General features: G+C 56.8%; 7 protein-coding genes across 7 annotated transcripts; 3 read left to right on the top strand and 4 right to left on the bottom strand.

Moving 5' to 3' along the window:
* Positions 1 to 15: 15 nt before the first annotated feature.
* KVR01_005185 (uncharacterized protein) lies at positions 16 to 1,609 on the top strand. The gene is made up of 2 exons (XM_044784874.1): positions 16 to 452; positions 532 to 1,609. Exons 1-2 carry the CDS (start codon positions 150 to 152, stop codon positions 1,051 to 1,053), a joined length of 825 nt encoding a protein of 274 aa, XP_044645630.1. The 5' UTR covers positions 16 to 149; the 3' UTR covers positions 1,054 to 1,609.
* A 243-nt stretch (positions 1,610 to 1,852) lies between these two features.
* Positions 1,853 to 4,155, top strand: KVR01_004986 (uncharacterized protein). Its single transcript, XM_044790573.1, has 4 exons — positions 1,853 to 2,116; positions 2,266 to 2,363; positions 2,437 to 2,640; positions 2,715 to 4,155. The coding sequence occupies exons 1-4, from the start codon at positions 2,064 to 2,066 to the stop codon at positions 4,019 to 4,021; spliced, it is 1,662 nt and encodes a 553-aa protein (XP_044645431.1). The 5' UTR covers positions 1,853 to 2,063; the 3' UTR covers positions 4,022 to 4,155.
* Positions 4,133 to 8,158, bottom strand: KVR01_005443 (uncharacterized protein). Its single transcript, XM_044793443.1, has 6 exons — positions 6,538 to 8,158; positions 5,533 to 6,459; positions 5,351 to 5,462; positions 5,155 to 5,282; positions 4,915 to 5,076; positions 4,133 to 4,824 (listed from the first exon to the last, which is right to left on the bottom strand). The coding sequence occupies exons 1-6, from the start codon at positions 6,635 to 6,637 to the stop codon at positions 4,757 to 4,759; spliced, it is 1,497 nt and encodes a 498-aa protein (XP_044645888.1). The 5' UTR covers positions 6,638 to 8,158; the 3' UTR covers positions 4,133 to 4,756.
* Positions 8,159 to 8,536: 378 nt separating this feature from the next.
* On the bottom strand, positions 8,537 to 10,188 carry KVR01_005007 (uncharacterized protein). Its single transcript, XM_044787569.1, has 5 exons — positions 10,080 to 10,188; positions 9,662 to 9,706; positions 9,240 to 9,303; positions 8,945 to 9,162; positions 8,537 to 8,875 (listed from the first exon to the last, which is right to left on the bottom strand). The coding sequence occupies exons 3-5, from the start codon at positions 9,295 to 9,297 to the stop codon at positions 8,852 to 8,854; spliced, it is 300 nt and encodes a 99-aa protein (XP_044645452.1). The 5' UTR covers positions 9,298 to 9,303; positions 9,662 to 9,706; positions 10,080 to 10,188; the 3' UTR covers positions 8,537 to 8,851.
* A 3,824-nt stretch (positions 10,189 to 14,012) lies between these two features.
* On the bottom strand, positions 14,013 to 15,829 carry KVR01_004922 (uncharacterized protein). Its single transcript, XM_044794078.1, has 3 exons — positions 15,484 to 15,829; positions 14,610 to 15,421; positions 14,013 to 14,545 (listed from the first exon to the last, which is right to left on the bottom strand). Exons 1-2 carry the CDS (start codon positions 15,638 to 15,640, stop codon positions 14,844 to 14,846), a joined length of 735 nt encoding a protein of 244 aa, XP_044645367.1. The 5' UTR covers positions 15,641 to 15,829; the 3' UTR covers positions 14,013 to 14,545; positions 14,610 to 14,843.
* Positions 15,830 to 16,222: 393 nt separating this feature from the next.
* On the top strand, positions 16,223 to 21,436 carry KVR01_005157 (uncharacterized protein). Its single transcript, XM_044782733.1, has 4 exons — positions 16,223 to 16,441; positions 16,516 to 16,627; positions 16,716 to 20,741; positions 20,831 to 21,436. Exons 1-4 carry the CDS (start codon positions 16,377 to 16,379, stop codon positions 21,029 to 21,031), a joined length of 4,404 nt encoding a protein of 1,467 aa, XP_044645602.1. The 5' UTR covers positions 16,223 to 16,376; the 3' UTR covers positions 21,032 to 21,436.
* A 578-nt stretch (positions 21,437 to 22,014) lies between these two features.
* On the bottom strand, positions 22,015 to 25,695 carry KVR01_004860 (RNA-processing protein PTA1). The gene is made up of 6 exons (XM_044781217.1): positions 24,709 to 25,695; positions 24,375 to 24,537; positions 24,182 to 24,312; positions 23,911 to 24,114; positions 22,634 to 23,859; positions 22,015 to 22,572 (listed from the first exon to the last, which is right to left on the bottom strand). The coding sequence occupies exons 1-6, from the start codon at positions 25,047 to 25,049 to the stop codon at positions 22,451 to 22,453; spliced, it is 2,187 nt and encodes a 728-aa protein (XP_044645305.1). The 5' UTR covers positions 25,050 to 25,695; the 3' UTR covers positions 22,015 to 22,450.
* Positions 25,696 to 25,985: the final 290 nt, after the last annotated feature.

Raw genomic sequence — 25,985 nt, 5'->3', positions numbered from 1 at the left:
GGGCGTAAGATGGGCTTTCCGACACGAGCGGTACAAGACGGATCGGTTTTAGGTTCCGGTCCCATCCCATGTTTTAAGCAGGAATACAAGCTTCCTGATTCGCCTCTCATTCTTCAGCCTTGCATGTGAGGGACCTGTACTGAGGATTCATGGCCTTCACCACGGTCACTCCAGTCACCGTCGCCGGCCAGCACATTCTCAAAGCCTGCCCAAGGAGCTCAGCTGCCAGCTCAGTTGCCAGAGCACATCGTCCATGGTGCAGGGTGTCGGCTCATACAACATTGCTTGGTCCTCAGCCGCTTCCGAGCAAGCATACGCCCCACCGCCAGCCTGGAGAGGCCCGTTACCTGTCTGGTCAGCATAGCGCGGTGCCCTCTTGGAGGCAGAGAAGCGCTTTGAGGAGGAGGATGGCGCAGCAGAACTCTGCGCCATTGGTCTGGATTGACTGCGAGGTAGAGACAACACCGTCTGCCGTGCAATGGCTCGTATTGCCACGTTCTTGGCAGCATCAGAAACTGACCAAGCCTGCAGATGACCGGTCTGGACTATGACAACGACGAGATCATCGAGATATATTGCTTGATCACCAACGGCAACCTGGAACTGGCCGAGAACGAGGGCTGGGGCACAGTCGTCCACCAGTCCACGGAGCGCATGGCTCGCATGGACGACTGGTGCACGCGGACTCACGCCCAGACGGGACTCACAGCGGCCGTCATCGCCTCCACCGTCACCCCAGAGCAGGCCGCCGACGGGCTGCTGGCCTACGTCAAGCAGCATGTCCCCGAACCACGCACCGCCATCCTCGCTGGCAACAGCGTCCACATGGACCGCGCATTTCTGAACCGGGGGCCGTACCGCAAGATTTTGGACCACCTGCACTACCGGATCCTCGACATCAGCAGCCTGAAGGAGGCGTCGAGGAGATGGTTGCCGCGTGTGACGGAGAATGCACCAAAAAAGAAGGTGCTGCACAAGGCCAAGGACGATATTCTGGAGAGCATCGAGGAGGCCAGGTTCTACAAGGAGGCCATCTTTGAGAGGAAGGCGTAAGCTGCACGCCGAGATCAGTGACCAACCTACCTTCAAGGCCGAAAAGGGCCCTTCTCAGCAAGGGCTGATAAAGGATAAAGGATTTCTTTGTCTCTTATCGTACCTGAATATCTATCATGGTGGGGGACTAGGGCGGCATGGCGGCCAGGACTCTGACTGAGAGGAAGGATCAACAGGGTCCAAATGGCCGGATACAACCAGAGTCGTAGCGGCCGACAGGCCTGTTTCTCCAACGCGACGAGAAATGGAGCGACCACTAGGCCGACTGCAACACAATCGCGAAATATCCCAGGCGCCACCAACAAAAGACTCATGTTGGAAGTCTCTCACAGCATCCCAACGTTTGGGATGGTGAATTCAATGTTTAGATGGGTTACTCCCGCCGAGTTAATCTCTGAAATACGAAGTCGCATGTGCGAGCATCCGGCAATTCCCACGGTGTGCGGTGCATGCTTGTTACATACAGTTCAACGCGGGTCGTGCATCCGTGCGTTTTGGGCGAGCTGCTCAACCACGCACAGCACGCTGATTTGTTAGATTACTTGGCCGACTGAAGAGACATAAATGCATAGAGACACATGGCCCATATACTGTGTAAATGGAGGCTTATGCGTGAAGTGCCTAAACATCTTAACACTCACTCCTTACAGTATGACATGAAGCCAGCAAAACGGTGCAGTGATGAGGGAACAGGGAGCTTAACCCCCCTGTCCAATACCCCCCCGAATGCCATTCTGCCCCACGCCACGTCCGCCCCTCGACCTGTCTAATTGGGCACTTTAAGTGTGTGGCAATGACGTCCCGGCGCAGACCCCACCTTCCATTGGGGGGGAGCTCATCGGCCAGACCGTAAGCTCCTGAAGTGAACAAGCATACTGGCATACCGCCTCTCCTATTTATCGCCCAACGCCCTCCCACTGCTGTCCCACTTCCTTCTCGTCGATCGCCCATTGATTGCCCATTCTGTTCCTTACCCAACAGACCAAATACCTAGATTCAATCCTGCCAGTATGAGCATCAAGGAGGTTCAGTTCGCGTCCTTCACGGACCAGAAGCCCGGAACGTAAGTTGGGATTGTCAACAGCTTCACCCCGCACCACTGCGTGTCGCCCTTGCTGTGCTCTTGCTCTTGCGCTTGCGCTTGGCCCACGCCATTCCACTCCAAGCTGGCCTTTCCACCGCATGCCAGACACGTTGCTGATGTTCGCAAAGATCTGGTCTTCGAAAGAGGACTACTGTCTTCCAACAGCCACACTACAGTGAATCCTTTGTCACCAGCATCCTCCTGTCTATCCCAGAAGGTGTAGAGGGTAAGCCTGATCTCCCCCCACCCCCTTGGCAGTAGAACTACCAACGTCCGGCAACGGCTGACACACAAAATAGGCTCCTTCTTGGTCGTTGGTGGTGATGGCCGGTACTGGAACCCTGAGGTCGTCCAGTTGATCGCAAAGATCGGTGCCGCATACGGTGTCAAGAAGCTGCTCGTTGGCCAGAACGGCATTCTGTCCACACCCGCCGCCAGCCATGTCATCCGCAAGAGGAAGGCCACTGGCGGTATCCTCCTGACTGCCAGCCACAACCCTGGTGGTAAGTAGCTCCCCATATATCCTACAGCATTTGCATCTTTCATCTACGGGCCCGCTGACCTCGACCTTCGCTAGGCCCCACGAACGACTTCGGCATCAAGTACAACCTGGCCAACGGTGGCCCAGCTCCCGAGTCCGTGACCAACAAGATCTACGAGGTCTCCAAGACCCTTTCCTCCTACAAGATTGCCGATATCCCTGATGTCGACATTTCCACCATCGGCACCAAGACCTATGGCTCTCTGGAGGTCGAGATCATCGACAGCACCGCCGACTACGTTGAGATGCTGAAGGACATCTTCGATTTCCCCCTGATCAAGAAGTTCTTCACCGAGCACCCTGACTTCAAGGTCCTCTTCGACGCCCTCCACGGTGTCACGGGACCTTACGGCAAGGCCATCTTCGAGGAGGAGCTTGGCCTCACCGGCTCCACCCAGAACTGCGTGCCCTCGCCTGACTTCAACGGCGGTCACCCAGACCCTAACCTCACCTACGCACACAGCCTTGTCGAGGAGGTTGAGAAGAACAAGATCCCCTTCGGCGCGGCCTCTGACGGTGATGGTGACCGTAACATGATCTACGGCACCGGCGCCTTCGTCTCCCCCGGTGACAGCTTGGCCATCATTGCCCACCACGCACAGCTCATCCCTTACTTCAAGAAGCAGGGTGTCTTTGGCCTGGCCCGATCCATGCCCACATCTGGTGCGGTCGACCTTGTTGCCAAGAAGCAGGGTCTGAACTGCTACGAGGTGCCAACCGGCTGGAAGTTCTTCTGCGCCCTCTTCGACGCCGACAAGCTGTCGATCTGTGGCGAGGAGTCCTTCGGCACCGGTTCCAACCACGTCCGTGAGAAGGATGGTCTCTGGGCCGTTGTCGCCTGGTTGAACATCATTGCCGGTCTTGGTGTTGCCAACCCAGGCGTCACGCCCAGCATCAAGCAGATCCAGAAGGACTTCTGGAACATTTACGGCCGCACCTTCTTCACGCGGTACGACTACGAGAACGTCGACTCAGATGGTGCCAACAAGGTCGTTGGCACGCTGAGCAGCCTCGTCAACGACAAGAGCTTCATTGGCAGCAAGATTGGCGACCGCACCGTCACCGGCGCCGGCAACTTCTCCTACACCGATCTTGACGGCTCCGTGTCCTCCAACCAGGGCCTGTACGCCACATTCTCCTCGGGAAGCCGCATTATCGTCCGCCTGTCTGGCACAGGCTCTGCCGGTGCTACCATCCGTCTGTACATCGAGCAGCACAGCTCTGACCCTTCGACATATGACCAGGATGCCCAGGACTTCCTGAAGCCAGAGATCCAGATGGCCACAGAGCTGCTGAAGTTCAAGGAGTACGTTGGCCGTGACGAGCCTGACGTCAAGACGTAAGAGGTTGGAAAACAGGGATCACCATCATGGCTCCAGACATCAAAATATCCCAAATCGAAGGATAACGAGACGATGCATTAGTACAGCCTTTTCAAAGTAGTAAGAGACCACAAAATACAATTAGTTTCAAAGGCATAATTGGTTAGGCATGACACTGTTCACTTGCAAGCCATCTCGCGTGAATTTGAAAACGACAACTAAAAGTGTTTGGTTGTAGAAAGAGACCTCATACATTTTCAGCCCCTCCCCCGAAATATGGATCCTTACAAAACCTTAATGATCCTTTGGGATTTTCAAGTCCCACACAACGTCACCTCATGCGGACTCGTATCTCCAAGAGCTAGAGACGGAAGACAAAGCCTCATTGTTCGGCTGCAAATAGAGCAATTGAGGCGAGACAGATCCAAAACAATTGAGTAGGGTATCATGCAATCTGTGACTCGCCCTTCGAGTTGGAAATTCTGGACTCTTCTCTTTTGTAAGTCCCTAGCGCCTCGCTCGGAACAAAATCATAATCGTAATCATGAAAATCACCGTAAACAGAGTGAATCACAAACGCTGGCTCAGTCGTTCATCATGCATCATACATCATCGTAAGCAGATCATCGTCAGGGGGTGGCTTCGGTTGACCACCCTGGTTTTGGGGAATATGCACAGTGGACGGGGGAAGAGCAGCCCCCGGCCCAAGAGGTATTGTGCTAGAGGGGATTTGTTTAGGCGAGGGGTTTCGGTGGTTCACTCGCCGTCGCCCGGAGGCTCAGAGGCGGCCGCCGGGTAGAAGACCTCCTTGAAGCGCCCGGCGGCTGTAATTTGTGCTCTTTGCTTTAGCGGGCGAGCCCTGGGGAACAGAGATGGGAGAGGACGTGAGGATATGGGGCGCGCCTAAGACGTACCTTCGTCGCTGACGAAACGAATCTCGAACGCGCCGACCTTGTTGCGCCGCATGTTGGCCTCCTTGTACTTGTCGCAGAAGACGTACAGCTTGATCTCGTTGATCCAGACGCAGTGCTTGGACTTTCGGGTGAGCCAGCGGCTAGAGGTGGACTGGTGGGTCACTGGAAGATTGAGGTGGTCAGTAGGTATATTTCCCGACGACCGGGTCACGACGACGGCGTGGGATTCAACAGCCATACCGAAAGCAGTCCACACAGGGCAAGCCCTCAACTCGCCGTCCCATACCGCGGCGTGGAGACGCATCCCTCGCGTCCGGTCGTCTTTGTAGACCACCAAGGAATGCTGGTAGTCGTCGTCGATGATTTGTCTGCGCGTCTGTCAGCTGGGACGACTGATATACGAAACAGCCATGTGGGAGAGGGCTTGAGCACATACGCTTGGAACAGCCGCGTCTCATTGGGGAATCTGTATTCCCTTGGATCCATGCTGACGGTCAGGTTGTTTCGAGCTTTCAGGGCGATGAAGGTGCAGTGGAACAGGACCAGTTCTGGAAAAGACACAAGACCAGGTCAGCACTTATCCCTCTTTGCTTCATCGCACCCATGGCATGATCCTACCTTCCCAGGTGACGAAGCTCAGAACAGCCCACAGCTTAGGCCCCTGGATAGAATGGCTCCACCTCTTGAGCCTGAGCGTGCTCCCGGCCTGCTCCACACATATCTCGTGTATGCCGCGGTACGAGAACAGCTGCTGGCCGCCGGCGTACACCCGCAGCACGAAATACGGCCCGCCGTCGGCCGAGTTGATGATGAGCAGCAGGCCCAGGCTGTCCCCGTCGAAGGACCTCCGGAGCAGTATCCTCGCGGCGTCGGGCAGCCGGGGAGCACCGGGCCCAGCCCCACCTACGGCGGCGGCGGCAGGTATGAAGGGCCCCCGGGCCTGGGAGCGCTGCGGCTCGTGCATGTCGGTGTGCGAGCTGGGCGGGTGTGCAAAGACGCGCTCGGCCCAGTGCGGCCTCTCGCGCGCCGACAGCGGGACCACGGCCATGTGCTGCTCGGCGACGGGCGACTGCGTCGGCGCGGGGAGGCCCTGCCTGTCGCGCAGGGCCATGATTTTGGCGCGGAGGACGTCGGCCTGGACGCGGTCCTGCGGCGCCACCGCCGGTACCCCCGGCGCAGCCTTGTCGCCGCCGCCCCGGACCAGCATGCCCACCAGCAGCGACAGGAAGCGGTTGTACAGCTGGAACCGGTGCAGGAGCTCCATGCCGTCGGCCTCCTTCTTCATCTCGTGGTACATCCTGCGCCACCGCAGCTCGCGCGTCACCGTCTTGTCGTCGTAGTGGCCCGCGATGTCCCGGAGCGACTTGGACAGCCCCGGCAGGACGACGTTGAGGTGGTTCGCGACGGCGGCCGCCCGGGACGCGTGCACGTGGCCGCGGTCGGCGAGCTCGCGGAGCACCCGCCCGGACTGCCAGATCTCTTCGGCGAGCAGGATCATGGGCCCGTGGAAAGAGTGAGCCAGGGACTGGCGGAGAGCATCGAGGCCTGGGATCTTGTCAGTGTCTTTGTTCCTGATATTATTTTCCTTCTTCATTTTGATGGTTTCTCCTGGTTTGGGCATACCTTGGGCAACCCGATCTGCCCTGTCGGCCTCGAGAAAACACCCATGGAGCAGTTGGCTCTGAGGGGGCATTGGCGCCCCGACAAGGAAGTCCCAGTCCATTGCTGGTCGTCGAATATGTATTGTCGTTTCACTGAGCTAGAATACGGCCGCGGTGGGGGCTCATATCATGTAGGATGGCGAGGGCGGGCTAATCGGGCGCTTCCAGAATGACAACTCAATGGCAAGGAGGACGCCGTCTGGCTTTCATGGTGATGGATTTCGAGTCAAAGATGCTGAAAAAGATCCTTGGAAATTCCCCCCTGCCCCTTGTATCTTTGCTGGAAGCGAGGCTTGTCCCTAGATGCTTCTTTTCTGGGAGGTGGTCCTTTCCCGCTTCGACGACGAGGTGTTGACCGAGGTTGCTAATCACGGGGTGGGAGACTCGGCTCTTGCCCGACTGCAGGGAAAATGAGGCTGATACAAGACTTGTTTGATTATTCAGAGGCGTGTTATGAGTGAGCAAGATGCTGCAGCAATGCCAGTGAGCCCGATGTGATGATGTGACGATAAAGGCTGGTCATAACGACACTGAATAAGCACATTCGGCGGAGGGGCAGCAAGCCAGCAGCACGAGGTACATATTTGTGGGGAAGGGAATGCGGGAGGTCGCCCAAGGTCATTGCTGTGCGGCTCTGCTGTGCTCTGACGTGTCAATCGGCCGACAGTCGAGAGGGCATACTATCTGCAGGCGGCGCTCATTGTTGCGTGAGCTGCTTTCCCAAGACCGGCAGCGGCAGCGGCATGTGTGGTGGTTGGCTGGCTGACGGCGCGCGTGTGGCCGTGTGTGCGTTATACTTGCCGCCAGGTCTTCCGCGAATGGCCTCACATCGGCCAATGATTACATCACCGATTTGGAACCAACAAGCCAAGAGAAAATTATCTGGACAAGCGCCACAGCTTGACTGTCGTGTATCGTGAGATGAACATTGGCGACGACGGGGAAGCTAGCCTTGGCAAGTCAACTGACTTATACAGCACAAGTACACAGACACAGATACAACAATCCGTCTGGCAGCCCCGAGGGTGAGCCAACACACACGAGGCAAGTGTGCGTGCGTCCCGTGATGGGGGAGCACGGTCGAGACCCTGGCCTGAGAGCAGAGGTAAGAGGGTTCACGCGCACCCGAGCGAGACGGACGAACTCTATCCTGCAGCTCTCCCAATGCGGGCGAGTGCTTCGGCGGGCGAATCGCTTGCGCCGCCGCTCAACAAGGGCCGGGTCGCATTGGCCCGCAGGTCTGGGAGAGGAAGGAAACGCCCCCGGTCACCCACCCGTTTCGACGCTGACGAGAAGGGAGGTCTGGAACGAGCCGAGTGGCCCTGTGCTTCGGGATTGGCTTTCGGCCATAGTATTTCCTACCGTGGTCGCTGTCTTGTGCGACGTTTCTCAACGAGAATTAAGAGTTTGGGATTCGCGGGATGTCGGTAGGTGAGAAATAGGAGATGGAATGCGCCATGGCGGTGATAGCCTCCTCCTGCAAAGCGGCCCTCGTCACAATGGCTTGGTGACTTACAGAGACTGGCCGGGTCCGGTGGCAGGACATGACTTGTCACGCTGCACGAGCAATTCCCGTCGGCAGTGGCTATCGGTACAGGTCGGATTTGTTGATAATAACATGGGTTCTTCCCCGGTGGGTGCAACGGCATAGAAAACCCCTCGTCGCTACCGCAGATTGAGAGTGGAGACTCTCGTGAGTTGATCCCTACGGGGTACGGGGTACATTGCCTGGCTGATCGGAGCCAAGGACTGATATGGCTGTACTGTGGTGTTTGGGCAGGTTGCAGAGCGGTGCTGTCGGATGGACCCTGAGAAACGCCATGTCAGATCACCAACCCCGTCTAGATCTTGTCGATCACAGGGCCGGGGGTTAGGGACACGACCCGCCAAGGGAGTGTCCACCATGTTGTGGTGGCCAGGTAGATACAACCAATACTGGACCGCCAAAGTCATTTTAAGATCGGAGCGCAGACTGCTTTCTCATTTACGTCGTGTGTTCGACTAGACTCTTCCCAGAAGCGACTCGACTCAAGCCCATCAGAGGGCCTAACTAATCATACATGGGCATCGTCATCAAACATGATGCATGCCTTCCAGTGCCGTCATCAAAGCAAATGGTCGCCTTCCCTGCCAAGCCGAACACCGAACCCATCCAGAGAGATAGAAAATGAAAAGAGCGCGGACGGCCACTGCCACCGAGTGATGGCTGGGCGACATCCCGGGGTATGAGGTGCTCAATGTGTCGGTGAAGTCACAGCATGATTGATCGTGCTGCTTTACTCCTCCTCCTCCTCCTCAGCCTGCAGGCGGGGCCTGATTAGCTTCTGGCTGCCCGAGGTGGCCGTGTCAGAAGTTCACGAGTCACTTACGTTGTAAGCCTGCTTCTCATCCTCGTATCTCTTCTTGTCGGCGGCGGCCTTAGCCTCGTAAGGAGCACGTTGCTTCTCGTTAAGAGCCTTCCAGCGCTCTCCCAGAAGCTTGCCGACCTGTCCAAAGGTGATACCAGGGTTCTCCTCGCGGACGTTCTCACGCTGCTCGTTGGCGAAGAACATGTAGGCGGAGAGACCACGCTTGGGCGCGTTGGGGTCTGTCGTACTTGGTTAGATTCACTTCGATCCATCCCGCGCTTTGGAAAACGCGTCTCTGGGACCGGGGCCGACTCACCCTTCTTCGCCCGCTTGGTGCGGGTACCAGCTCCTCGCTTAGATGCAGCCTTAGGCATGATGAACTGGGAGAGCTGTCAGCTTAGGAACAATCAAACGCGTCAATTTTAAAATGGGACGTGGCGCGAAAAAAAAAAGTGCTCAGGGGGGCTGGCTGGTGGTGCGGTTGAGGGCTTGAGGGTATTGTTGTGGTGGCGCTTCCGGGACTGGTGCTGTGAGAGCGTCGCGGTCGGGCAGATGGCAGAGCTCGACGGAGCTCCAGGGGAGCTCGGGATGAGCTGTCGGCCGACGCGACTGATCGCGTCGGCGGGGACCTCGTTGCCAAGAGACGTGTCGGGCGGTCGCAAACGCAATTGAAGCAGCACCCGCGGGCCAAAACGCGATTGAAAATGGGAGACTGGTGCTGGAGAGCGTGATACATACTTGTGAAGTGTTTTGGTTTGGGTAAGAAAAGGTGTTGTTGATTGACTGCGGGTCGCGCAAGACTGTTAGTTTTGCTCGTGTATGGGCAGCTCTGCGGTTGCGTTGGGTGCGTTGATCTAGTAATAAGGAGCAGGGCAGGGTGGCGGTGGTTTATGTGGTGGGCAGTACGCGGTGCGAGCTGCAGCGTGGATGATGGGTGAGGGATGGTGAAGCAGAACGGCGACCGACGAGTCCAGCCAGGCTTCACGATGCACCACTCCAAAGGGCCAAAGTGAGCTCCAGACAAGAGGGGAAAAGGGTTCTGCAGTGATTTTGAGGCCAAAATGATGCGTGGAGAGCGGTGGGAAAAGGTGCACGCAAAGGCGAGTGTAGTGACTTTTGTTTTGGTGATGGGATGGGCGGCGAGCAAGGTACTCACTGTGGATTGCGGGTGTTTGGTGACGCTCTCGTAGAGAAGTGGTTTGGCTGTGAGGTGAGTGAGTGCAAAGAGACGAGAGAGAGAGCAGGGAAAATGGTATGGGGGCAGTGTGTGGGCGACCCTTTTACTACCCGTTGCTGATCTGCTCGCAGTCCGTCGCAGTCCCTCCCACTCCTACTCCCCGTCCCTCCAAGTCTCAGGCGCGAATTATGCGGGGACCTCCAAAGTAACCAGGGCCAGAGGTACCTACCCTACAAGTCCGTCTGTCTGCCACCCTCCCCCCCCCAGCTAGGTACGGTACAGTACGGTGCGGTGCAGCACAGCGCCGTTATGGTTAGGTAGGCAGGGCCCAGCCCAGCCCAGCCCAGCCGTCCTTCCTGGTCAACTGGTCCTTTCCTTACCCCATCCCCCCAGTCAGTCAGTCAGTCGGCCTCCTCTCGCCTCGCCCTCTCAACGAGGTCTGGTCAGGTCAGTCAAGGCAAGCCAGCCAGTCCAGCCAGTCAGTCCAGCCAGTCAGTCACGGTGCCTGGTCGCGCAGTCATCCCGTTCCTTCCCACATTCAGTCCCAGCCAGCCAGCCAGCCAGTGCAGTCAGTCGGTCGCATCCATCTCAGCCCGTCTGCGCATCAAGCTGGTCGAGGGCAAGTCGAACAGGCCTAGTGCCTGGGAGAAGGGTGCATGCACATTGCACACACCTGGACTGCCACACTGCGCCCGTCCGTCCCTTCCACCTTGCCTGCTTGCTTGCTTGCTTGCACCTTCCTTCCAACCTGCCCATACCTTGCTTGCCTGCTGCACACCTGGGTACTTTCCCTTGCACCCTGTTACCTTGACTACCTGTTACCATCCCACCTTGTTCCATCCCCTTTTGGGTGCTGGCTGTGTGCTTTGATTATAATGTGTGCGCGTGTGAGCGAGAGAGCGCGCCGTGTTGAGCTGATCTCCAAATCCATATTCGCACCCATCCATCCATCCATACATCCATACCCCATACCACAAGCAGCTGCACCCCTCCATCTGCCCCCTGCTGTGCTTACTACCCAAAAAGCCCATGGGGGTACAAAACAAAGCAAAACACACAGCTCGCAGAGGTAACACATCACTCGAACGATCTACGGGTTGGACCATAATGTTCATGTTTTGGTGACCAGATGCAGTGAGGGGCGCCAGGTTCGAACAAGTACCAAGTCACGGGGAACAGCAACGACCAGGAGAGCAGCAGTGCCCCGGCCGCCGGACTCGGGCCAGAAAAGGGCAAGGGAAGCTCCAGGAAGCCCCTAACAAAAGCATGTCTGGGTTTGGCGCTGCCAATGGCAACTGACAGAATGGGTAGCATCCTTGTGCTCCCCGGCTCAGAATTGTTGGAGGCACGGCCATGGAGTATTGACGAGCAAGCACCGTATGGTGCGTACCCATAGTACACGGTACTTGCCACACAGCCAGACAGCCTGATGCTTCCCGCTTGGTATGCGCGGCCGGATGACATCCAGCCTCCCGTCCCTGCTGTCTCTCACCTTGGACGGCCCTCAACTCCACCTGATCTCACCGCACCAAATCTGGCCAGCTGCGATGGGTGAAAAAACAGCAGCCTTGCGGGAAAGAGCGCCGTGCGCATTGTATGTTTTTTCCCTGGACTTCCATCAGCTGAAGGGGCGTAACTGGTGCTACTTCTCACCGTCACAAGTCTGGGTCTGAGACTGTGGCCAAGGCAGAGAGGTATCTCGCTATCCTATGTTAGCGTTCACTATCTCCCTCGCCCCCGGCGCTATCTAAGTGCCCACCCCCTGCCCCCCTGCCCTGACCCCTTCACTCTCGCACACACCCACAACACACAACACACAACGCGCTCTCACGCTAAGCCGAGTATGGCGTACATACACTGCACTGCTGCTTGCTCCCACCGACGGCTGACATGAGTATCTAGTTATTTTTGAAATTGTTGTTGATTTGCTCGAAGCAGTGGGCACCGTTGCTCGGAGATCGCAGTGATGCTGCCAGGCTTCCTGCTGGGGCTGCTGGTAGACGTGCCCATGGCAGCTGCGTGGCTGTTTCTGGCCAGAAGTAGTGCTGCTTCCGAAGCACACACGAGTGACGACGTCTCAAGGTGCTGCAAACCGCTAGCACAACACGAATTACCGGATAAGCAGGCTGGCTGGTAGGCAGGCAGGCAGGCTGGCTGGCTCGCGATTCAAATGGCAGGGGTGGGCTAGTAGTGCCGTTGCTCGCCGGCTCCACGCAGCTCAGCCAGCCCGCGAGCCAGCGAGCCGTGCGGGCAACTGTTTTTGCAGTCAGTCAACTGCCCATCCCGTCCTGCCCGTCCTGCCCGCCCTGCCCTTTCTTGCCCCCCTTTCCGGCTGGGGTTGGCTGATGCTCGAGATGCCCTGCCACGCTTTATTGGGCAGATCGGGGCAGGCTCAGGGAGACAAGGTGCGTTTCATCCAGCCTGTTGCTTTGATGGGTGTGGGAGTGGGAAGCAAAAAGCAGTCCACCCACCGGGCCATATCGTGGTACATTGACGCCCACTGCCCAGCCCACACAGCTCTCCCTGCTCCTCCTGTCTGCGGGCCACCCAAGGTTTGGGGAGCTGGGCCGACCTGGACCAGGCGTGTGGAGGGAGGGGTGTGCGTGGTTGGCTGGGCTGGCTGGCTGGTTGGCTGGCTGGCTGGCTGGGCGGGCGGGCGAGCCCAAGCTCCTCCTTTCTCTGCGCACCCAGGCACCTGGGCAGGGTCCTCGCCTCTTCATGCGACACCGGCATGTATTTTCATGCGCTTTTCCCCACGTACCGGTACATTGGCCGCGCCCATGCGCTGCAGAGGTCACACTACCTGACTCTTCCAAGGTACACCCACCCAACGTACTCTTGCCCAACCCCGTCGCCTGCAACCAGAAATTGGAGAGCGAGCGAGCGAGCAAGCGCAGGAAGACGCACACGCACACCGGAGCGAGATGGGTGAGCAGGGCAAGGCTCCTTGGGGAGGCCAGCCCGTGGGATTCGAATCAGCCAGCCCCCAGCGCCCCCTTAGCGCTGCCTCAAAACCAGCTCTCCACCCAGCACCCGCCTTCTTCCTCCGTGCTACAACAATTCTCACCCGCAAGCGGCATCATCACCAAATCCCGCCAAACAGCACCGTGGACAGTGCCCAGTCTTTGCTGTGCGACTACCAGGACCAGCAGCGACTCCTGCACCGCTGCGAGCTTCCACCACACCTGTCTCCCTCTGTGCTCCATCACAGTCCTCCTTGCATCCTCAATCGAGTGATACCACATAAGACGAAGTGGGCGAAACCCCATTGTTGTGGTCGAGCAAGACGCGCATTTCCATCACCACATTTATCACCCAGTCTCACCCACTCACTTAATGTGTCTGTCTATATGTTTATGACATTGGGAGCAGGGCCCCGCCCATTCTATGATCTATGATCATATTCTGACTAATTCAAACCAACTACAACTGTCGGCAGCGTAGTGGGCACGAAAGGTACAAATGTAGAAAATCATTACTGTAGGACGCGTCTTTCCAGAACATGTCACCCTAGGGGCCAGGCCAGTACACAGTACTCGTGTGTGTGAGATGATGAGCGTGTCTGCTTGTATGCGCAGTGTGCACACAGAGACGGAGCGGGCTGCACTGTCTCTCGCCTCCACCCACCTTCAGTTCCACAGCACAGCCGGCGTGACGGAATGGAATGACTGAATGATGAGACCAATCTGTGCTCACCACTCCACTCGGCACGGGCACTGTGCTCGCGACCCGTGGGACTGACTAACCCTAGAAGCTTCTCTTCCCGAGCCGAGGCCAGGCGAGAGGGAGAGCTTGCTTGCAAAGCCTCGCCCCCATCAAGCTCCAACGTGAAGCTGAATCAGCTGGTCTTGGCACGAGCTAAGACGAGACCCGTTACAAGACGTGATAACAACATCTCACTGTAACAAACATGCCAAGGGTCTCTTTTGCAGGCATCATCTATTGTTGGTCAACTCGCCAATCTCATAATAAGGGTCTTCTCTTTTTCTGGAGGATCCGACAGCTCGGAATCCGGGGTAAAATCTCAAATCGACCCCGCCTCGGTCTCGCATCTTGCTGCCCAGGTGGTCAAGCTCGCGGGGAGGCGGGTGTGCACTGCTGATCTGATACCGGCGTCGCGACGGCAACGGACCCGTTGTTGCTACCGCGACCTGGTTCTCTCACGGCGTCCGACTACAAGACTTGGTGTGATTTACGCACAACGGCCCACAAGTCATACTGGTTGGGTTGTCCGGGTGTTGTCCGGTGTCCTCGGGCTACTTTTCCTTCGCGTGCTATAGGCAGTAGGCTTCTCCAGTCGCGACTCTCATGACTAGCTGCCAGCACGCGATCATGATTATTTCACTGTTGTCGGTAGTGACCTTGGTTTGTTATAGCTTCATGCACCGGTTGCCCTGAGGATGGACTTGTGCATGTTCCTCGAGTTTTTCTGACGCGTTCTGTACCTGGCAAACACGAGTCAACATACTGAGTATGTCCACTGGTCGGTCATTGCGGAAGCAGACTTACTTTGGCATCCGGCGTGGACCAACCTTCTTCAAGGCATGAGTAGGCCTCCGAGTAGGTGAAAATTTTGTTGAAGTCGCCGGATTTTGTTCCTTGCAGCTTCAGTAGTGACCTGTCCCTCGTTGAATGCTGCTGGACCAGCATAGTAGAGAGCCGCAATGAGAGCCAGCTATGCCTCAGCCAGAATCAAGTCTGGCACGACAGTCATTAGGCGTATCAGCAACGCCGGAGACGCTGCTACTCCGGGTCCAGCACCACATCCCTCAGCACCGGGTCAGCCGCCCAGTTCACCCCGCTCCCGGCCACGATGCCGCTGGCCGTGCCCTTCATGACCCTCCATTTGCGCCGGCTGGCCGCGAGCCTCCCCTCCAGCTCGGCAATCTGCGCCTCAGCGGCCGGGTCGCCGCCGCCGCCAGGTCCCGCAGCACCTCCGGCCCTGCCACGGTCGGCCTCCCTCGCGAGGCGAAGCACCTCGGCCGCCAGCTCGCGGTTACGGCGCGCCGCGCGCAGGGCCTCGCTCTCGGCATCGGTCAGCTGGGCGAGGACCTGCTTCGCGGCTGCGGACTGCTTCGCCACGTCGCGGGAGGCGCTGTCGCGGGCTTGGACCCAGGGGAGGATGTCCTGCTCTATGGGGGACGCGGCCGTGCTGCCGTGGATTCCCTTGAGCAGCGGGTTGGTGATCAGGACATTATTGACCACGCCGTTGCGGAGGGTGTACAGCGACATTGCCTCGAGGAGCTGGTTCCTGGCCTCCTCGACCTCATTCGGGTCGTCCTCTTCCCGATCGTCGTCGTCGGCCCCTCCCTTCTCGGCCTCTTCTGTCGTTCCGTCAGGGCTAGCTCACTCGGCAGCGTTGGCAGGTCTGTCGAGAACTCACCAGCGAGGCGCGTCCTGGCCTTCGCCAGAGCAAGCTCCAGCTCCAATTTCTGTACTTGGTCGTAGAGTCCCAGGATCTCCTTCTCCTCGTCAGAGAACGAGGGGCCGTTGCTGATGTCCACCTCGTCAGCTACATCCTGCATCTGGAGGTCCGTCATTGTGGGCGGGCGTGACGTCGATGTCCTACGGGAGCGAGGACGATGCGACGCGTGTGCCACGGGAGACGCGTCAATGTGGCTGCAGTGACTGGATGTGAAACTTTCTGATGATGATCAGATATACACAAGAGCGAGCGTTGGACCTTGGTGTGGAATGTGGTGGCTCCGACATGGGGAGTGGTGAGTGCGGGTTGGGAGAGTTGGAGCTGGGCTGCTACTGTGCTTTTCTGTCACTAACACGCGACTGTACGGAGTATCTAGTATCTACAGCAATGTATAGTTCGTATGGTGGATATTCTGCTATCTCTCATTACAAGGCCTCACCCCTCTTGGTTAAGAGGAAAATATGGGCTGCTTTCTAGACTGACTCGTGACAACCTAAAGTGACATGACGATAAGGGCCAAGCACACGGAGTCTGAGTGGTGGTTCCGGTGTGAGGTCATCCTGCCAGCCTGCCATGACGGGCGAGCACATCTGACTCTTTATTCTGTGCTGCAGTGCGCCTGCCGCAGCGCGTGCACAACAAGGGCGGGTTGCCTGCTAAGTCACAACTAGCCGCCCCAGGTCACGCGCGGCAACCGCTTTCTTCTACAGCAGTCCGTCTATCGACCTAATTCCACCTTGTTACCTCGCACCTAATGACCGACCATAACCTTTCCTCCCCCTGATTCCGGGCGGCGACATATCTGCATACTTCTGTCTTTCTGGCGATGCGCTCAGTCTTTACCATGGACGATGGCGACCCTCTACTTCTCAAGCTCGGGGCAGCAGCTGCAACTCGATACCTCCAATCTCGCAACGTTCGTTCGACCCCTCGCCCGCCGCCGCCGTTGCACTGCTTTGTCTCGCCCAGCTGACCACGGTTTCTACGCAGGATCGATGACTTCAAAACTGCCGTGTCCAAAAACAGCTCCATTCCCGCGCAGTACCTCATCGCACTCACGCCCCAAGGGAAACCGCTGAAACAACAGGACCTGTCGTCCGAGGTAGGGTTCCCCGCCCCCCGGAAGCTGGTGCAACAGCTCCGGACTCTGAGTTGTGGTCACTGATTAACGGACATCGCCGAGGGAGCAGACACCAGAAATCTATATTTACGATATCCGAATATCTCAACCTGCAGCCCCGGGCAGTCCGTCCTCTGTCAGCGTCGAGATCGGGCTTCCAAAGCCTTACAGCTTACCCGAGCCTCCAAACCGGATCAACGACACCAAGTCACTACAATCATGGCAAGAGCTGTTCAGGTCGCGCCGGGCATGGGCTGCGAGGGCGATGGACGACTGTGCCTCGATGGCGCAGGCCGCAAGAGACCGGTACGGCGAGATGGATGTCATGATGCGCTGCCTTGATGCTGCCGTCGCAAACCTCGAGTCCGTTGTCAAGACGGTAGAGCCTAAGTATCAGGAGCTCAGGAAGTGGGCCGACCCGGCCAAGTCCGAGTACAACACACTTGTCAAGAACTGGCAGTCATATCTGAGTCTGGCCCGCAGTATACCCATAAATCCCGGCATGGCTTCATTCATGACAGGCCGAAACTTCAGCTCCAAAAACGGCGCTGTCCGGCAGCCTACCTTGGAGGATCTCCTGGACTTGGATACCACGAGGATGACGGGGCAACGGGCGCCACAGGCCCTGCGGAAATTCAACCAGCGCCTCAGCGACTTGGAAAAGACGGCCGCACGCATGGTCAAAAACTGCCAGGACGTCACTCGGGATTTCGAGCGACTCATAGAACGCTCTGCCATGTCTCACGATGGCGAGGCCGCACAGCTACTTGAGGATATTGCGGCTGTGGCCAAGAAGGTGGATGCCGACCATGAGACGACCATGGAGCTCACAAACACCCCACGAGATCTCCTGCAGGCTTCAAAGCTTGCCGCGACTCACACGGAGCGGTTGTTACCAAGTATCCGCGCTAGAGCCCTTGAGATGGATGAGATGCTTCGGTACGCAGCCCAACAGCGGAATAACCTTGCCTTGGAGTCCGTAGACTTCATGCGTAGTATCACCGACATAACGTCTCTCACGACCACCGTCAAGTCCCAGATTAACGTACTCAGTTCGGAGGAAGAGCTGGCTACTTTCGACTACTTGAGACTTATCCAGCAAGTTCCCTTCATGTACGCGTCCTTCACCGCGGAAGCCTTGAAGCGAGGCGACTGGTACGAGAAGGTCAAGGTGGATGCGTCTACTCTGGCAAATGAAATGTCTCTGTTCCAGGACGAGGAGATCAAACGCCGGAAAAAGTGGCTCAAGACTGTCGAAAATCTTTACGGCCCACAAACGACTTCTGGCGAAGGCAATATTGCTGGCCTGGAGGTCAACCTATTAGGGCAGGAGGAAGAGTGGCCAACCATGAACAAGCAGGAATTGACAGCCTTCTACGAGGCTCTCCAGAAGCAGAAGGCCGAACAGGATCTACTCGATGACATTGGCAAACTGATTGTGGACCTGAACAATCCGACAAAGCAGCAATCGAAAAGGTTGAAAGCCTTCAAGAACGGGAGCATCCACGAAGCGTCCTTGGGCAGGAGTGGTCTGCTGATTCGGGGCGACGAGGATGTTCTCCGATCGCTACAGGAAGAAAAGCAGCGTGTCGAAAACAAACTCAAGACCGCGGAGAGCCGTGTGCGACGCTTAGAGGACTTACTTCACAGGCAGAGCCAGGCTTCCAGGCCAACGTTTGGAAACATGTTTCAATCCCCAAGCCAGCAACTTCCCGAGCGAAGCGGCTCAAGCGCCTCCGTGCAGAGAGCAGCCGAGGACCGAAGGCGCTCATCATCGGACTTTCCAGAGGGTCTTATGCAGCGCATCCAGCAGCTTGAAAGCGAGCTGAGTGCTGAGAAGCAGAAATCTGCTGCTTTCGAGAAGGACCTGAATGCTCGCACAAACCAGCACGAGACCTTCAAGGACCAAATAGAAGAAGCCAATGCTACCAAGAAGGATCTCCTGGAGAACATGGAGGCTTTGAAGAGGGAGTCTGTCGAAGAGCGCAAATCCCTCGAAGACGAGATCAAGAACCTCAAAGCGCGACTTGAGGACACCGAAGACGAGATGGAGCAGGCCGGCGAATCCCGAGAACATGAGAAAGCGGGTTACGATGGCACGGTCCAAGCCCTGGAGGATGAGATAGCGCAGCTGACCAAGGAGAGACGCGACGAAGAGCTGAAGTACCAGGGACAAGTCGACTTTCTCAGGAAAGAGTCCAAACTTCAGCGGGAACAGGTCGAGGAACTGGAGAAACGGAACCAAGCGGTGCAAGACGAGAACAAGGACCACAGTCAGCAACTGGAGGCCGCCAGAAAGGCTGCAGAATCTCAACTACGAGTGTTGCAGGACTTGCATCGACAACTCGATCCCGGAGGACCCATTCCAGAGGACCCAGAAGAACTCGTCGAAAGTCTGGCTAATAAGTGCTCTGATGTTCTCACTAAGGCTCAAGATGTAGAGGCCAACCTTACCCTGGTACATTCAGAACTGCACTCAGCCGAGGTCACCGTCAAGGATCTTCGCGCCGAGATATTGACAGCCAAGGAGTCTTTAGCTAAAGAGGAAGGCTCAACAATGCAACTGCGAGAGGAGCTTGGCGAAGAGAAAGCTCGTGTAGCGGCAGTTGAAGGCGAGCTCGACGAAACGCGCAACCAGCTCAACGTCCTCCGAGTCAAGATCGCAGACGGGGAGACCGGCTCGGAGAGCCTACGAAAGAGGCTCGAAGAGGACGAGAGAAAGATCACAACAATGACGGAAGATCTTGCGTCGAAACAATCCCATGTCGGAAGCCTTGAGGAGGAGCTTCACCTGTTCAAAAGCAAGCTTGACGAGTCGCAGCGCAAACTGGCTGTGCTCAGCGACCGATTCGTGGCGCGAACAGAGCATGCCAAAGACCTCACCCAGAAGCTCTACACTCAAAATGATCGTCTCAAGCGTCTGTTGGAAAGACTTGGTTTCTCGGTCAAGCGACAGGACGGCAACATGGTTATCCAAAAGATTCCCCGCGCAGAGCGGTCTGTACAGAATCTCAATGATTCTGTGGATCCTGGCGCCTCTCTCCGCCGGTCAGGGACCCTCGCGCAGACCCCAGATAGCAGTGATCTCGAGTTGCTGTACTGGATGAACAACTCAGACGCGGACACCGAGGCGGAGAAATATCAGGCCTTCATGTCGGAGCTTGGCGGCTTCGACATGGATGCGTTTGTAGAGACCATCTACAAGCGGGTCAAGGACATTGAGCACATGGCTCGGAAGCTACAGCGCGATGCTCGATCTTACCGCGACAAAGCCCACGCCCATCAAAAGGACGCGCATGACAAGATCGCCTTCAAAAATTTCAAGGATGGCGACCTGGCCTTGTTTCTGCCGACTCGAAATCAGATGACCGGAGCTTGGGCGGCTTTCAACATTGGGTTCCCACATTATTTCCTCCGCGAGCAAGAAGCGCATAGGCTGCGCAACAGAGAGTGGCTGCTCGCCCGCATTAGTCGCATCCAAGAACGAGTCGTGGACCTATCCAAGAGTCTGAGTAACCAGGCCTCGGGCAATGGCGCCGCCGAGACAGACTCTGTTGACGATGAGAATGATAACCCCTTCGATCTTTCGGATGGTCTGCGATGGTATCTCATAGATGCCCACGAGGACAAGCCCGGTGCACCCTCAACCCCGGGGCTTGGGAAGAGCACGGTCGCTGCTAATAAGGTCGACGCGGTGGCAGAGCGGGCGCAGGTCCGGTCAGCATCTGGCAAGGGCCTCGGGCTGGGGGGCCGCGGCCCAACTGGGATCGACGGGGTGAGCAAGACTCTTTCTAAGAGCCTCGAGAGTCGCCGCTCCAGCACGAGTTCTAAGAAGGCCCTTCCCTTCGGCATTGGCGCGGGCGGGAAGGCTAGTGGGCTCGCGAGCGAAGCCAATTCCATACGGGCCGCACCGGCAGACTCGCCCGACCCTCCTGCTGAGGGCAGCGGCCAGCAAGCACAAACCACCACAGAGCAGACTAATGGCGGGGGCGAAGACCAGGCACAGGAACAAGCTCAGGTTGAAGGTGCTACCGCTGCGGAAGCGGATCAACAGGGGCAGCGGCCGCTGCTAGACAGCGCAGCCGCGGGCACCGAGGTGCGCAACAATAAGATTGATGACCTGCTCGGGCCCTAAGTAAGGCCAACCATTTTGGCTGATGAAAACCCTCTCTTTTCTCCTAGCAGGGCCGCCGACTCCGGCTTCCTACCCTGGCGCAAGCACGCCAGCAACAGAGACCGTTGACGCAGCAGCAGCAGCCGAATGGCGGCTCAGCAGAAGCTTCGGGCAGCAGCCCACCTCCTAATAAGACCAAGAGGAAGAGCGTTATATGGGACTCGCTCTGGAGCCTGGACCTGAGCTATGAGAGCGGGCGGAAAGGGAAATAATCCGTGTGCCACGACGTGATGACGAGCAGAGGCTCACGGATTATATCACGGCGTCTCGGGCATTGGTTCGTATAATTGTTGTTGGATGGACCGTTGGGGACTGGTTTTGCATGCGTGGCATAGAAAGTCGGTGCATTGCATTGGTGGTGTCCGGCATCATGAGAACAGACCTACGCCATTTATATCTAAGTATATTTACCTCCCATTAGCGTTTTGAAATTCAGGATGACCTACTGGCCGGTCTTAGTATGGGAAACAAGGGAAGGCATCCATCGATGATAATCGGTATTGTGTACTGTACATGATTTGCCCATGAGCGGACTCGGGGCGGAACCAAGTGAGTAGGCGGAGCGGGAAGCAAAGATGAGTCTTATAATCAATCATTGATCTTCCAGTGGGGCACTATCGGGAAGATCATCTCAGCATCGTGATATGATAATATGATCAACTCTGGGTCCTGCTATTGCTAGTCACTCGGACCAGCTTCTCCTTCTCTCAAGTAGCCATCGTGGAGGCAAGGCCTTGAAAATGTAGGATTTCGCGCTTGTACTCACTCATATGAGAAACTTTAGGGGTACGAACCCAAAGTTTCTCCTTGCCCGTGCATTTCTCGACTCACACGGGTGTTTTTTTTTTTTTTTTTTTTTTTTATTTTATGAATAGTTTGTCTTCATCCTATCAGTGAACTTGCGGACTTGTAGTCTTAATGGTCGGTCTCCACGGTGAAGTGCGCACACCACCTATCCAGCTATAGAATCTTTGTTGTTCTCTATCTAGAAACACGCCGGACTGGTTGGTTTACATGATTTGTCCCTGGCAGTGAAGCGGGTACAAGCACAGTCAACTAACTAACTGGCCACTGGCTCATATGGGAACACAGGAAAAGGAAAGCATCACCCCATTGTCACGTCCAAATCAATACCTTGGGAATAATTGAACAACAATATACCCCCAACACAATCGAGGCACCGGGTAGGAGATAAGTTGAAGACAGGGGTATAATCTGTACAGATGGCAGTGCCCGCCACTACTTTGGAAGATCATGACTTGTGGCCCTCCGCCTAATCATCAGGACGGAAGAGCAGTCAACTACGCTTATTCTGAACCATGTCATATAGTCCTCTGCCATCCACCCTGTATCCCGCTCCAATGCGACAAGACAGACAGACGGTGTAGCGCTTGATCCTAAGATTGTGCCGGCTCTCAACCCTTCCCACATGTCATATGCCGTTTAGGACACAAAAGAGACAGCGGTGCCATCCGGACACACGTCCTTGCTCAATGGTACTGAATTTTTCCCTCCCTGCAATACTCCGTGCTAATGCTACCGTAGTTCCGGCCTGGGGATGTTCCTGTAATCCTTGTCTCTAATAACAGTGCTCGGTAACGAGCTCCTGAACATGAATTCGCCAGCGATGCTCAAGCGGTTACTGAGGGCACGTATGGCGCGTCGTCACCGCCGCCACCGGCACTCCGAGACTCGACGAAGCCAGGACGCCATTTTGAGAGGTATTTGGCTGCCATCGGCCTGGCATCCTCGTCTGTTTGCGCCGTCAGCAATCTCGTATCGCCAAGGTAGGGGGGCTATCGGGTTCAACTTACACTCGACCCAGATGTCCTGGACAGTGTCCAAGGCCAGGTCCCTCACCGGCGGCTTCATCATTACCAGGTAGACAAGACTTTTGAGAGCAAGCTCCACCATGGACGGGTCACCGCAGAGGGTCTTTACCTTGCCGAGGATGGCGGGATTGAGCTCCGGCATCTCGCCGAGGAAACGTGTGAGCACCTTATCCTGCGGGTTCAGGTAGGGAAAGAAGCCTCCGACCAGTCTCGCGGCCCACTTGGGGTAATGCATGGGTGCGTCGCTATTCTGCTTCTTCTGTATGCGGTCGCAGTACCACTCCTCGTTCAGCCACGAGACGCCAATGTCGATGCGCCGGCGGAAGTCCTCCAGGACATATGAGTAAAGGCGCTCGCGAATCACGTCGCTGCTCGGTTGTGACGGGCCAACAAGGGCGGAGCTGTTCTCGTCCTTGACCTCGACATCCTCTATGCCAGCCATGGCACGCGTTCCCAGTCGCGTAATGAACGTCAATATCGACTCCTTGTCGTACGAGCTCGCGGCCAGCCGGTTTATACCTCCGCGTATCTTCCTTGTGGCAGGCTCCTCCAGGACCCGTAGTGCGTCAAAGACGCGCGCTACGACCATCTGACCAGCTGCTGATGCGCTGCCGGGGTTGAGCGGTGGCGGCGCTGGTAGCTTGTAGGTACCTAATGTCAAAGACGCAGCATCGATCTGGGGTTGCTCTTCCTCGCGGGGCTTGCCGTCGAGCTTGTTCTTGATCTGCTCCTCGTCTTCTGCCATGGTGAAATCAGGCTCGTAGTCATCATCATCCTCTTCTACATCAAGTGGCGCCGTCTCTGGGTTAAGGGCGGGCTGGCGAGCAGCTTCCTTGATTGCCAGACGAGCACGCACAGCTTGGATAGCCCCTTGAAGGGCTTGAAGATCAACCCTGGCGAGGGTTGATACAACGACTCTGTTCGTCATGTGCGCTGGTACGTGTGTGGCATCGAAGCCTTGTAGGCCCACGTTGTCTGTGAGAGTGTAGATGGCTGCAAGACTATTTGGCCCGGGGGCATTCGGGTTGACCTGCGGGACCACATGTTGAGGGGCAATCTTTTGCCGCTTCGCATCGCCACCTGCATATGCGGCTTGCTGTTCAGCGAGAGCTCGTTTCCGTCCGTTGTCGTCAATGATCTCTGCTCGAGAGCGCATAAGCCTCTCGACATGTTGCTGTATTCGAGGAGCATTCGGGCCGTGTGGATCCCTAAGACCAGTCAGAGTGGCGCTGTATTGCTAGTTTGATGGGGGTACGTACCGCTTCAAGAGGTGGATCAGCAGCATGCGCGTCGTCTTCTCCATTGACTTGGCCAGCACTCGGGTCTTTGGGGTCAGTGGTGAGTTGGCCAGTTTGAGCGGGTTAAAGCTCATGACAGCATTGAGAATACGATTGGAAGTGGACGGCCGCGTGCGAACAAGGATAGGCAGACAGTTCAGCGTGCCATCTACTATCAGTGCATCACTATAGGACGGCGATTTGGATCAGTATGGGCCACACGGGTCATTGTCACCATTGCCCATAAACATACCTGCTGTTGTCCTGAAGAACGTTCAGCATCCTGTCAAGGAGACCTGTCGCCTCTGCCTCGAGCTGTCTGGGGTCGAGAAATGCGTGGCCAGGCGGGATCATCCCCAAGGAGATCTCAAGGCCATTCAAGCGCTGTTCAAGATCAATATCCATTCCAACAAGACGACATTGTAATTTAATAGGCTCGCTCGCACCTTTTCCATGCTGGTCGCTGTCGTCTGAGCGAGCACTACACGCTGTGCGAATTTGATGCAGCTCAGCTTGACGGACGAGGCGGCGTCGTCCCAGATCCGTAGTATTCTCTGCTTGATCGAGATCATATCGTCCCACGGGGATCGCTCGTATGGGTTGTGTATTCTGCAAAGGGGCAATAGGTCAGCAAAAGCGAGCGAGTACTGGGGGAGGCGCCTGCTCCTAGACAGTCTGGCTGGACAGGCAGCAGGAGGACATGGTCATCAGCACCGTCACAAGCATTGGCGACCGCGCGTCTTTGGGCGGCCTTGCAAGAAGGGAAACACTCCAACATACATCCATCTCAAGACATGTGGGAAGATGCTGGCCGAGGCAGCAATGACGCTCCTGAGCACGTATGTATCCTCCTTGGGGCTTTCCAGAAGACTCCTCAGCACCGGCAATACCTGGAAGCTCATGACCTCCTTGTCCTTATTAGGGAGGGTCGGAGTCGCGAATGCCTCGGCGATGAAGTCAACAGCCCAGCGGCGCAGCTCGAGCGTGGAGTTTGGGGCGGCAAGTGGCAGGATGCCGTTCATGATCGACTTGTAGTAGGTCGGGTCGACGAGTATGGCCTTGCGGGCGTCATTCAATTGCTTGAGCTGCTCGCCCACGGACTGCACAGTGTCGGCGGCCATGATGGGCAGCTGCAGCTGGGGGAGGCAACGATGGCCTGCTTCTCTTCTGAGATGTGTGCGTCAAAGGGAAGGCAGACAAAAGTCGGCGGGCCTCAAAGCGCCTCTACTCTACGAAGTGAAAGGGGGAAGTCCCAAGAAGCCTCCCAGCTGTCCAGCCAGAGATGCAAGAGGTGGTCGCGTGGACAGGCGAGAAGAGAGCCAGTCAGTGTGATTCCATTCAAGTTTGCGAGGGGTACGCGTGAGTGGGAGTGAGTAGGACAAGGGCCGGGGCGTGGTCAGTTGTTTCTCTGCGCAAGTAGCTGTCGACAGTGTCGCGATGCAATGCGGTGCGGTACGGTGCGATGCTGATATTGGCCAGGATAGCGGCGGCGCATTATTTTTGACGGGTTTCAAAGGGATGGTTGCGCCGTTGCTGGGTTGAGGAGGGATGGCCTCAAAGGCCGGGGCAAGGCGAGAGAGTTTGAGCTTGTTCTCGCGGCAGTCTGCACCGGGAACCCATCAAGACGTGGCCCAGGTCCTCGAGGTTGAATGTGGTGGTGGATTGGGTGGATGAGTGGAGTGAGGCTGCATGTGAGCTCGCAGTTTGATGAAATGCCATGTATGTAGTCCAGGTCGGGTCTGGGTAGGTTAGTTAGCCTGGCTTGCCTGGCACCTGGGGGGGAAGGTACCTTGGCCAGCGGCCGCAGAAAATCAGAAGGGTAGCTACCGGGGTGCTTCCCTAATGCGGCCCCAAGCGCCCAGGTCGCCAGGTCGCGCGGGTCGTGGAGCACGGCGCGTTTGGAGAGAGCTACGTAATTGGGCCGTGCTGCTGGTTATTACCCACCCTGCCTGCCTGCATGAGATCACCGGCCGGTGCTGGAGAAGGCTTATGTAACCCCATATTTTCGTACGGGAGACGAACATCTGATTCTCCGTGGCCTACTATTTCGAGTGTCG

The sequence above is a fragment of the Diaporthe batatas genome, assembly GCF_019321695.1.
Source record: "Diaporthe batatas strain CRI 302-4 chromosome Unknown Contig00005, whole genome shotgun sequence".
In the NCBI taxonomy this organism is placed as follows: domain Eukaryota; kingdom Fungi; phylum Ascomycota; class Sordariomycetes; order Diaporthales; family Diaporthaceae; genus Diaporthe; species Diaporthe batatas.
This window is presented reverse-complemented; position numbering and strand designations above follow the sequence as displayed.